The sequence below is a fragment of the Mobula hypostoma genome, chromosome 12 (assembly GCF_963921235.1).
Source record: "Mobula hypostoma chromosome 12, sMobHyp1.1, whole genome shotgun sequence".
In the NCBI taxonomy this organism is placed as follows: Eukaryota; Metazoa; Chordata; class Chondrichthyes; order Myliobatiformes; family Myliobatidae; genus Mobula; species Mobula hypostoma.
In genome coordinates this window covers 16033808-16045935 of record NC_086108.1, presented here as the reverse complement: position 1 = coordinate 16045935, position 12128 = coordinate 16033808, and the positions used below count along the sequence as shown (strand labels likewise).

Below are 12128 nucleotides of genomic sequence, written 5' to 3'. Positions count from 1 at the left end.
TATGCTTGTATGTCACCTTCAGAGTAGGTAACACTGTATGTTAATTTTGCATGCGCAGGTAATTTTAATTGATGTTAAGCATTTTTTTGTTATACTGTATTAATGTCACTTAAAATAAATTCTTACAACAGGGAATCAAAATTTCAAAATTTTATGTGAAATATTATTCTCAAATGCGATGTATTTCTTGATTTATTGCTTGAAGTCAGTAAAGTAATTGTCCTTTCACATGTTTTTTAGAGGAGTTCCCGATTCTCAGATTCACACTAGCCAAAGGAATACAGATACTGATCCCTCAACAGCAGGAGACAGGTGTGATACACTGCAAAACTGGCCCATTTGATTGATCTAATTCTGTCGCACTTCGAACTCTCAGAATACGCCTCATTCATCTGAATGTGCTGAATGCTGTTGTACTGAGGTCACTGTTGATGTATATTCTTGTACAAGCTCCTTCCTCAACAGTTTCTTCAGCACAGAGCAGACCCATCGCGACTGCAAACATTATGCCCCGGTGTCCCCTTTAGAATCTGGACCTCTGAAATTCAGGGGATGCCACTCCCTCATCTCCTGATCAATCAGAGGAACTTTCCCATGGTTAGTGTTAGGTATGCAGAAGCTCACATGATTCTGTTCATTGATAGTTTCTCATTGATCATGTTACCTGATGGAAGCACGTTGGGGATTAAGGGCCATCTTTATTCAAAGGGTCTTCTGCACAGTTTTCAGCCACTGAGGCCTGCTATATGATGAAAGCCCCCCCCAGTCTTCCTGGTAACAAAATTTGTGTGAATTGCACCCAGCTGTAACTCCGTACAGGTTGTGTTAGGAAACTGGAGCTGCAACTGGATGACCTGTAGCTCATTCAGGAGAATAAGAAAGTAATAGATGAGAGTGACAGGGAGGTAGTCAGGAGACAGAAGACAGGAGCTAGATGACTGTCAGGAGAGAGAAAGGGAATAGGTAGGTAGTGCAGAATGGCCCGTAGCCATTCCCCTGACTAACACTTAGGATGGCATCTAGACTAGTTCAGTGGCTCAGAAGGGAAGAAGGGAGAAGGGGAGGGCAGTAGTGATGGGGGAGGGGAGGAGTTCAATAGAGGATGAGACAAGAGATTTGGTGGTTGCGAAAGAGATACCCAGATGGTATATTATCTGCCAGGTTCCAGAGTCAGGGGTGTCTCATGATGATGATAACGATGATGATGATAGGGCAGGTGACGGAGGTATGTGTTGGGGAGCACTTCAGGTCCAGTGATCACAATACCATTAGTTTCAATATAATTATGGAGAAGGATAGGACTGGACCCAAGGTTGAGATTTTTGATTGGAGAAAGGCTAACTTTCAGGAGATGCGAAAGGAATTAGAAGGAATGGATTGGGACAATTTGTTTTATGGAAAGGATGTAATAGAGAAATGGAGGTCTAATGGTGAAATTTTGAGGGTACAGGATCTTTATGTTCCTGTTAGGTTGAAAGGAAGGTTAAAAGTTTGAGAGAGCCATGGTTTTCAAGGGATATTGAAAACTTGGTTCGGAAAAAGAGAGGGATCTTCAATAAATATAGGCAGCTTGGAGTAAATGAGGTGCTCAAGGAATATAAAGAATGTAAAAAGAATCTTAAGAAAGAAATTAGAAAAGCTAAAAAAAGATATGAGGCTACTTTGGCAAGTAAGGTGAAAATAAATCCAAAGGATTTCTACAGTTATATTAATAGCAAAAAGGATAGTGAAGGATTAAATTGGTCCCTTAGAGAATCAGAGTGGACGGCTGTGTGAGGAGCCAAAAGAGATGGGGGGAGATTTTGAATAAATTCTTTTCTTCGGTATTCACTAAGGAGAAGGATACTAAATTGTGTAAGGTAAAGGAAACCAGAAGGGTAGTTATGGAAAGTATGATGATTAAAGAAGAGGAAGTACTGGCACTTTTAAGGAATATAAAAGTGGATAAGTCTCTGGGTCTGGACAGGATATTCCCTAGGACCTTGAGGGAAGTTACTGTGGAAATAGCAGGGGCTCTGACAGAAATATTTCAAATGTCATTAGAAACGGGAATGGTGCCGGAGGATTGATGTATTGCTCATGTGGTTCCATTGTTTAAAAAGGGTTCTAAGAGTAAACCTAGCAATTATCGGCCTGTGAGTTTGATGTCAGTGGTGGGTAAATTGATAGAAAGTATTCTTAAAGATGGTATATGTAATATCTGGATAGACAAGGTCTGATTAGGAACAGTCAACATAGATTTGTGCGTGAAAGGTCATGTTTGACAAATCTTATTGAATTTTTTGATGAGGTTACTAGGAAAGTTGACGAGGGTAAAGCGGTGGATGTTGTTTATATGGACTTCAGTAAAGCCTTTGACAAGGATCCACATGGAAGGTTAGTTAGGAAGGTTCAATTGTTAGGCATTAATATCGTGGTAGTAAAATGGATTTAGCAGTGGCTGGATGGGAGATGCCAGAGAGTAGTGGTCGATAACTGTGTGTCAGATTGGAGGACGGTGTCTAGTGGTGTGCCTCAGGGATCTGTACTGGGTCCAACACTGTTTGTCATATATTTTAATGATCTGGATGATGGGGTGGTAAATTGGATTAGTAAGTATGCAGATGATATTAAGATAGGTGGCGTTGTGGATAATGAAGTAGGTTTTCAAAGCTTGCAGATAGATTCAGACCACTTAGAAGAATGGGCTGAAAGGTGGCAGATGGAGTTTAATGCTGATAAATGTGAGGTGCTACATCTTGGTAGGACTAATCAAAATAGGATATACATGGTAAATGGTAGGGCATTGAAGAATGCAGTCGAACAGAAGGATCTAGGAATAATGGTGCATAGTTCCCTGAAGGTGGAATCTCATATGGATAGGGTGGTGAAGAAAGCTTTTGGTATGCTGGCCTTTATAAATTAGAGCATTGAGTACAGTAGTTGAGATGTAATGTTGAAATTGTATAAGGCATTGGTAAGGCCAAATTTGGAGTATTGTGTACAGTTCTGGTCACCGAATTATAGGAACTATGTCAATAAAATTGAGTGAGTACAGAGGATATTTACTAAAATGTTGCCTGGGTTTCATCTCCTAAGTTACAGAGAAAGGTTCAACAAGTTAGGTCTTTATTCTTTGGAGCGTAGAAGGTTGAGGGCGGACTTGATAGAGGTATTTAAAATTATGAGGGGGATAGATAGAGTTGATGTGGATAGGCTTTTTCCATTGAGACTGGGGGAGATTCAAACAAGAGGACATGAGTTGAGAGTTAAAGGGCAAAAGTTTAGGGGTAACATGAGGGGGAACTTCTTTACTCAGAGAGTGGTAACTGTGTGGAACGAGCTTCCAGTAGAAGTGGTTGAGGCAGGTTCGATGTTGTCATTTGAAGTTAAATTGGATAGATATATGGACAGGAAAGGAATGGAGGGTTATGGGCTGAGTGCAGGTCGGTGGGACTAGGTGAGAGTATGAGTAAGAGACTAGAAGGGCCAAGATGGCCTGTTTCCGTGCTGTAATTGTTATATGGTTATGGTTATCATCATCATCATCATCGTGTCTCAGATCGAGTCCATAGTGTTCTAAATGGGCAGGGTGAATAGCTGGATGTAGGGAAGTAACATTGGTAGGGTAAGGGCTGAGGTCTTGAAAAGAGAATATAGAGAGTTAGGGTAGTAAACAAAAATGAAGGACACCAGGAGTGTGTGATGTTTGGATTACTGCCTGTGTCACACGCCAGTGAAGGTAGGAATAGGATGATTTGGCAGATGAATGAGGAATTGGTGCAGGTTTTCAAAATTGTGGATCATTGGCCTCTCTTCTGGGGAAGGTATGACCTGTACAAAAAGGACAGGTTACACCTGAACTTGTGGAGGACCAAGGGTCTCGGCCTGAAGCATCCACTGAACTCTTTTCCATAGATTCTGCCTGGCCTGCTGAGTTCCTCCAGCATTTTGTGTATGTTGCTTGGATTTCCAGCATCTGCAGGTTTTCCCTTTTGTGTGATTGGACTTTTTCCTTGAGCTGGATTTGCCTGATCTGTTGGGGAGGGTTTAACCTAGTTTCACAGGAGGATCGGATCCAGAGTCATAGGTCAGAGGTTGGGGCAATTGGTATACAGGTAGATGCAGCATGTAGAGAGACTGAGAAAGGATAGGCAGTTGATAGGGCAGAATTGCAGTCAGTGGGATGGGTTGAAGTGTGTCTATTTTAATGCATGAAGTATCAGGGACAAGGGTGATGAACTTAAGAGCATGGGTCAGTCCATGGAACTACAGTGTTGTGACCATAACAGAGACTTGGCTGTCACAAGAGCAGGAATGGCTGCTGGATGTTTCAGGTTTAGATGTTTCAGTAGGAACGGAGAAGGAAGTAAAACAAGTGGAAGAGTGGCATTGCTAATCAGGGACAGTATCACAGATGCAGAAAAAGAGAACGTCATGCAGGGATTGTCTACTGAGTTAGTTTGCGTAGAAATCACTCTATTAGGTCAACTCTATTGACCTCAACCTGCAATAGCGACAGAGGTACTGAGGAACAGATCAGGATTCTGGAAAGGTGTAAAATTAACAGGGTTGTTGTCATGAGGGAGTTTACCTTCCCTAACATTCATTGACACCTCCTTAGTGCAAATAGTTTAGATGGGGTGGAATTTGTTAGGTGTGTTCAGGAAAGATTACTAACATAATATGTGGATAGGCTGACTAGAGCATAGGCCATACTGGGTCTGTTACTGGGCAATGAACCACATCAGGTGTTGGTGGGTGAGCATTTCGGAAACAGTGACCCTGACCTTTATCATAGGCTTAGAGTAGATGGTATGGGGAAGTATTTAATTGTGGGAGGGTGAAATATAATGCAGGAACTTGGGAGCGTAATTGGGAACAGATGTACTCATGGAAATGCACATTGGCAATGTAGATATTGTTTAGGGAGCACTTGCATGGGGTTCTGGATTGGTTTGCAACAATGAGGGAGAGGATGGTAGGATGAAGGAACCATGGTTGACAAGAGATGTGGAACATCTAGTCAAGAGAAAGAAAGAAGCTTACTTAAGGTTTAGGAAGCAAGGATCAGACGGGAGAGTTAGAAGGTAGCCAGGAAAGAGCTGACTTAGGAGTGCTAGAAGAGGATTAAGGAAAACTTCAAGGCTTTCTATACGTATGTGAAGAACAGGAGGGTGACTAGAGTGAGGGTAGGACCGATCAAGGCTAGAAGAGGAAGCATGCGCCTGATGTTAGACAGGCAGAGAAGGTCCTTAATGAATACTGCTTCAGTATTCATCTTGATGTTTGTGAGGACAGCATAAATCAGACTATTATGCTAGAACATGTCAATGTTAAGAAAGCGGGTGTATTGGAACTTTTGAAAAACTTTAGGATAGATAAGTCTCCAGGCCAGGGCAATATATTCTAAGTTGCTATAGGATGTGAGGGAAGAGGTTACTGCAGCTTTCGCAATGATCTTTGCATTCTCACTGCCACAGCAGTAGTACTTGGTGATTATAGGCTGGCAAATGGTATTCCTTTGTGAGGGGCAGGTCATGCCTCATGAGCCTGTTTGAATTCTTAAGAGGATGTGACGAAGTATATTGATGACGTTAGAGCAGTGATATGATATATATGGATTTTAGTAAGGTGTTTGATAAGATTCCCTCTGGTAGACTCATTCAGAAAGTCAGGAGGCAAGAAATCCAGGGAGATGCAGCTGTGTGGATACAGAATTGGCTTGCCCATAGAAGACAAGGAGTGGTAGTAGATGAAGTGTATTTTTCCTGGAGGTCAGTGACGAGTAGTGTTCCTCAGGGATGTATTCTGAGACCCCGGCTGTTGGTGATTTTTAAAAATGATTTGGATGAGGAAATGGATTGCTAAGTTTGCGGATGTCATGAAGGTTGGTGGAGTTGTCAGTAGTGTAGAAGGTTGTCGTAGGTTACAACAGGACATTGTCAGGATGCAGAGCTGGAATGAGAAGTGGCAGATGTGATTCACTTTGGAAGATCAAATTTGAAGGCAGAATACAGGGTAAATAGCAGAATTCTGGGGCAATGTGGAAGTAGAAGGATCTTGGGGTCCACATCCATAGATACTTCAAAGTTACCAACCAAGTTGATAGGGTTGTTAAGAAGGCGTGTGGTGTGTTTGGCTTTATTAGTCGGGGGATTGAGTTCAAGAGCCGTGATGTAATGTTGCAGCTCTATAAAATCCTGGTTAGACCACATTTGGAATATTGTGTTCAGTTCTGGTCACCTCATTATAGGAAGGATGTGGAAGCTTTCGAGTGGGTACAGAGGAGATTTACCAGGATGCTCCCTGGATTGGAGAGCATGTCCAATGAGGAGAGGGTGAGCAAGCTGGGACATTTCTCTTTGGGGCCAAGGAGGATGAGAGGTGACTTGATAGAGGTATACAAGTGGATAAGAGGCATAGAAAAAGTGGATAGCCAGAGACAATTTTTTTCCACAGGACAGAAACGGGAAATATAAGGGAGCATAATTTTAAGGTGATTGGAGGAAAGTATGGGGGGATGTCAGAAGTAAGCTTTATTACACAGAGATTGGTTGTTGCATAGAATAACCTTCCAGGGGTGGTAGTAGAAACAGATACATTAGGCACATGTAAGAAACACTTAGATAGGCATATAGATAAAGAACATAGAACAGTACAGCACAGTAAAGAACATAGAATAGTACAGCACAGTACAGGCCCTTCGGCCCACATTGTTGTGCCGACCCTCAAACCTTGCCTCCCATATAACCCGCCACCTTAAATTCCTCCATATATCTGTATAGTAGTCTCTTAAATTTCACTAGTGTATCTGCCTCCACCACTGACTCAGGCAGTGTATTCCACGCACCAACCACTCTCTGAGTAAAAAACCTTCCTCTAATATCCCCCTTGAACTTCCCACCCCTTACCTTAAAGCCATGTCCCCTTGTATTGAGCAGTGGTGCCCTGGGGAAGAGGTGCTGGCTATACACTATATCTATTCCTCTTAATATCTTGTATACCTCTATCATGTCTCCTCTCATCCTTCTTCTCTCCAGAGAGTAAAGCCCTAGCTTCCTTAATCTCTGATCATAATCCATACTCTCTAAACCAGGCAGCATCCTGGTAAATCTCCTCTATACCCTTTCCAAAGCTTCCACATCCTTCCTATAGTGGGGCAACCAGAACTGGACACGGTACTCCAAGTGTGGCCTAACCAGAGTTTTATACAGCTGCATCATTACCTCGTGACTCTTAAACTCTATCCCTTGACTGATGAAAGCTAACACCCCATAAGCTTTCTTAACTACCCTATCTACCTGTGAGGCAACTTTCAGGGATCTGTGGACATGTACCCCCAGATCCCTCTGCTCCTCCACACTACCAAGTATCCTGCCATTTACTTTGTACTCTGCCTTGGAGTTTGTACTTCCAAAGTGTACCACCTCACACTTCTCTGGGTTGAACTCCATCTGCCACTTCTCAGCCCACTTCTGCATCCTATCAATGTCTCTCTGCAATATTTGACAATCCTCAACACTATCTACAACACCACAACCTTTGTGTTGTCTGCAAACTTGCCAACCCACCCTTCTACTCCAACATCCAGGTCGTTAATAAAAATCACGAAAAGTAGAGGTCCCAGAACCGATCCTTGTGGGACACCACTAGTCACAACCCTCAAATCCGAATATACTCCCTCCACCACGACCCTCTGCCTTCTGCAGGCAAGCCAATTCTGAATCCACCTGGCCAAACTTCCTTGGATCCCATTTCTTCTGACTTTCTGAATAAGCCTACCGTGTGGGCCATTTAATAGAGAAGGGTTAGACTGAAAGTAGTAGGTTAAAAGGTCGACACAACATTGCGAGCTGAAGGGCCTGTACTGTTCTGTATTTTCTATGTTCTCTGTTCTAACACGTGGTGTCAAGGCCCAAGCAATGGCTCACTGAATCTAAAGTCACATATAGAACACCATTTCTTGCCTATGAATTGAGAGTTCCCTGCAAGTCTCATATACTTTGCACCTTTTATCCATTACCTTCCAGCTCCACTAGACTTAAATAGCAGCAGAACTGATCACTGACTGATTGATCTTTATTTTGTCCAGTTTGCTGCCATTTGTTCAGCTGTCTGAGATTAGGAAAGGTGTCCATCTGACCATGAGTGGCAAAACCTCTGTCCAGCCGGGAAGGGAGTCTTATTTCACTGTTCAACTGTGAGAGGCACCTCTCCTACCATCTGCATTCCCAGGCAGGTGGTGAAATGAGGGGCTTGCTGTTTCTCCGTTAGCTTTCCCTTTCAGCCATCATGTCTGTAACTACCACCTGTAGCAATGAAGTGGCTACCAGTTACTTTTAATGATGCAATCCTCTGGTCTCTGCTCTTTATTCAAAAACAGTATAAGAGCTGTGTGTAGCCTATATTAATGCTCCTACTTGAGTAGGATGACTTTGCAGACTAATGTGTCATGGTAAAACTCTGTTAACCATAATATTCTGCTCTTTGAATATGTAGTGGAAAATGATACTTCAAGTCACAGAAACAGCACCTCAGATCTGAATCCTGTCAATCAGTGAGTGGGCTTTTCAATATTTCATTGGCTAGAACTGTGCAAAGGATTATGTATATGACTGCTAAAGCAAAATAGTAACACCATAAAATAAATGTTAAACATAAAAATCATACAGATGCTGGAAATCCAGAGCAACACACACAAAATGCTGGCAGAACTCAGCAGGTCAGGCAGCATCTATGGAAATGAATAAACAGTCAACATTTCGGGCTAAGACCCTTCATAGGGTAAGATTATCTACGAAGAGAGAAAGTTAGGTTTGTGATCCTTTCATTTGCTGAAAAGCCTTGAATGTGAAGACCTTTTTCTTTCCACAGATGCTGAATGACCTGCATTTTTAGTATTTTCTCTTCTTATTTCAAAATTCAAACATCTCTAGGGTTTTTAAGAATGCAAAATATATCTACTGTCCAAGTCCCTGTCCACACAAACACTCACACTGTCTCCACAGGCCCTCTCCATTTTCCCCACAGACTCTCCCTCCTGTATCCAGCCCTCTCCCCTCCCGTCTGTCCTGTATCCATAGCCCCTCTTCCCCTTTCCCCAAAGACCCTCCATTCTGTTCTCAAAAACCCTCATAATGCCCCACCGGGCTTTCACCCTTTTTCCCTTAGGCCCAATACCCTTGTCCCACAGACTCTCATTTTGCCTCCTGGACCCTTATCTCTCTTCCACCTGGCACATCTCTGTCCCAAAAGCAACCTACCAGCAACGTGCGGTTTTGCCCTTTTCCCCCATGACCGTCCTTTCGTCCATGACCCTTTCCTTTGCCCTCACTCTGATCTCCTGTGGGTAAGTTCCTTCGTGTGGCCCAAGTACATCTCCCATAGATGTACCTTTCCTATCACTACCTTCTACCATGTTCACACCATCCTTCCTTGGACTACATTCATACCTATTTGACCTTGTCCCTTACAGCTTAGACAAAATCCTTATCTTTAATTAAAACTCTTTTGGCTGTAGTTCTTGGTCAATTTTCCGATACTTTGAGCCAGACCTCTCATGGCTGTTTATTTTTGGATCTTTTTACTCAATAACTTATTGCTGGCTATCAGATAGTTACATGCAATGTTCTCTATGATATTTCACTAATAATGTTTGTGTTTGGAATAAGTCCTTTGGGTAAAAAAGCAGTCAGAAGTTCAGAGAGAAGGGAAGAAAAGAAAAGTCATTCTCGTTCAACATAAAAAAAATTAAGAACTAAGATGCTACGTGAAAGGCACAAGAGAAGCACAGCTGGAGAGGGAGAGAGAACTGGGAACGTTGTGAAGGAGGGGAGAGATTAAGCTGTTTCTGTTACAATAAAGACATTTTCACATTCTTTTGGTGTTTTGTATTTTAGGAACTTTCTATTCTGGAAGCAGGTTAAAAAGTAACTTCCAAGAGAAAGAAAAGATTAAGAACTGAATGGTGTCCTTGGAAATTTTTACTCTTCCCCCACTCCATCACAAATTATTTTCGGAAGCATTACTACTCGTTTTTGCATTTTTAATATATTTTCAAGGTTTCCAAAGTGGGTGATATCGCACCCGTGGGGGTAGTTGGTATTTCTAAGGGGGAGATAAAGGAAGTGGTTGGTGGTGGGGAGGTGTTGGCTCTTGGTAGGAAGGGCAGACAGCTGGAGGATTACAGGCTTAATTTAAGAAATGAATTGCTTATTACAAGCATTTGATCTTCAGTGCCTCAAAATTAATTAAAATAATCATGTAATCACCGCATCCCTTGCTAACCCATCGTTCTCGTAGACTTTGCTCGAAGTATGTTATAGTTATTGAAAAGCAATGTGACACTTCTGTACTTGACATATCCTAAGAAATATGGACTGAAGAAATTGTGATATTTCTGGGCCTGGCCTATGCATTACTGCTGTTCACTTCTGTAGTACAGTGTTAGAAACATAGAAAATAGGTGCAGGAGTAGGCCATTCGGCCCTTCGAGCCTGCACCGCCATTTATTATGATCATGGCTGATCATCCAACTCAGAACCCTGCACCAGCCATCCCTCCATACCCCCTGATCCCCGTAGCCACAAGGGCCATATCTAACTCCCTCTTAAATATAGCCAATGAACTGGCCTCAACTGTTTCCTGTGGGAGAGAATTCCACAGATTCACCACTCTCTGTGTGAAGAAGTTTTTCCTAATCTCAGTCCTAAAAGGCTTCCCCTTTATCCTCAAACTGTGACCCCTCGTTCTGGACTTCCCCAACATCGGGAACAATCTTCCTGCATCTAGCCTGTCCAATCCTTTTAGGATTTTATACGTTTTATACGGTTCCCATACGCTAATCATGCAGTGATGCAATTCCTGTGAATTAGGGTTTGCTGTTCAATGGGGTAAAGTTCAGAATCTGCCCTTTTGAATGGTCTTGACCACATTTCTTTAGATCTAAGACCCAACCGACATATCACTGCCCCACTATATGTACCTTCAGGCAGAAATCAGGTTTTGCCTGAGCTATGATAACATCATAACTTTCCCCTTTATTGATTGTAGCACTTGAGGTTGGACTTAAACAATAGGTGATTAATTCCGGTCATTAATCCATAATGAAAATGGCAGAAGTGGGCCAAACAAAAAAGAAGTCTCAATAGTACGGTGTGAAGTATCTGAAAATTGGATTTATACCAGCACCAAGCAACCAACAGCAGCAATGTGTTTGGTGTGTGAAAGGGTTTTGTTTTTCAAATGAGACAGTGAAACCATCCAGTCTCCCTGAACATTTGAAGAGATTACACTCTGATGAAGCAAACAAGAACTTGTCTTATTTTCAGTCACCTTCAGAAAAGGAAAACACTTCATAACATGTTTGCCAGCATTTCACAACAAAACAGTGATTGTTTGTGTGCTTCATACATTTCATTGTTTATTGCTAAATCTGGAAAGCCCCATACAATTGGAGAAGAACTGAATCTGACAGCAGTAAGGGAGGTTCTGAGTACAGTGTTGCAAAAGTCACATGATCAAGTAACTAAAGCAATTCTGCTTGGCATCAACACTGTCTAAAAGACAAATAGATGAAATGTTTGAGAATGTGGAAGACACATTGTGCAACATATTTAGGATAACCGAATTTGTTCTGCAGCTGGATGAGTCAACTTTATCAGGCAACAAATCTTTGCTTTGTGGTTATGTTTGATTCATAAAGGATGAAAGCATGGTTCAAGATTTGTTATTTGCAAGAGAACTAGAAGTGGATACAAAGGGGGAGTCAATATTTTGGACTGAATGAACTTTTAGAGATAAATACATTCCACTCACCAACATTCTTGCTTGTGTAACAGATAGGACACCATTAATAACACGACACATGTAGAGTTAGTACTTGAAAAAAGCTGTTTCACAGACATCTTGTTGCAAAAAAAAATCTAAGTGATCACCTGCATAAATCATTAAATACTGTTACCACAGTGGTAATTAAAATCATATACTTGCTTTCAATTCTCAACTGTTTTGAGAGCTGTGTATTGAGAATGAGGAACAATTTGAACACTAGATGTTGTACACAAAAGTCAGATGGCTCTCAAAAGAAAACTGCAAAGATGCTTTTATGTCCTTTTTGAAACTGATAAAATTCTTTGAAGACTTAA

General features: G+C 41.8%; 1 protein-coding gene across 4 annotated transcripts in view; it reads left to right on the top strand.

The window, feature by feature from the left end:
- The window catches only part of LOC134354630 (regulator of G-protein signaling protein-like), a 182983-nt gene extending 172575 nt beyond the window's left edge, over window positions 1–10408 (top strand). The window contains exons 22-24 of one of the 4 annotated variants that reach the window (XM_063063659.1): window positions 241–312; window positions 8482–8539; window positions 9654–10408. In XM_063063659.1, coding sequence (XP_062919729.1) covers window positions 241–312; window positions 8482–8539; window positions 9654–9726 — 203 coding nt within the window. In that variant the 3' untranslated portion in view covers window positions 9727–10408. Of the gene's footprint in view, window positions 1–240; window positions 313–8481 lie in introns of all 4 variants that reach the window. The other 3 variants (XM_063063660.1, XM_063063662.1, XM_063063661.1) reach the window with 3 other exon arrangements.
- Window positions 10409–12128: the final 1720 nt, after the last annotated feature.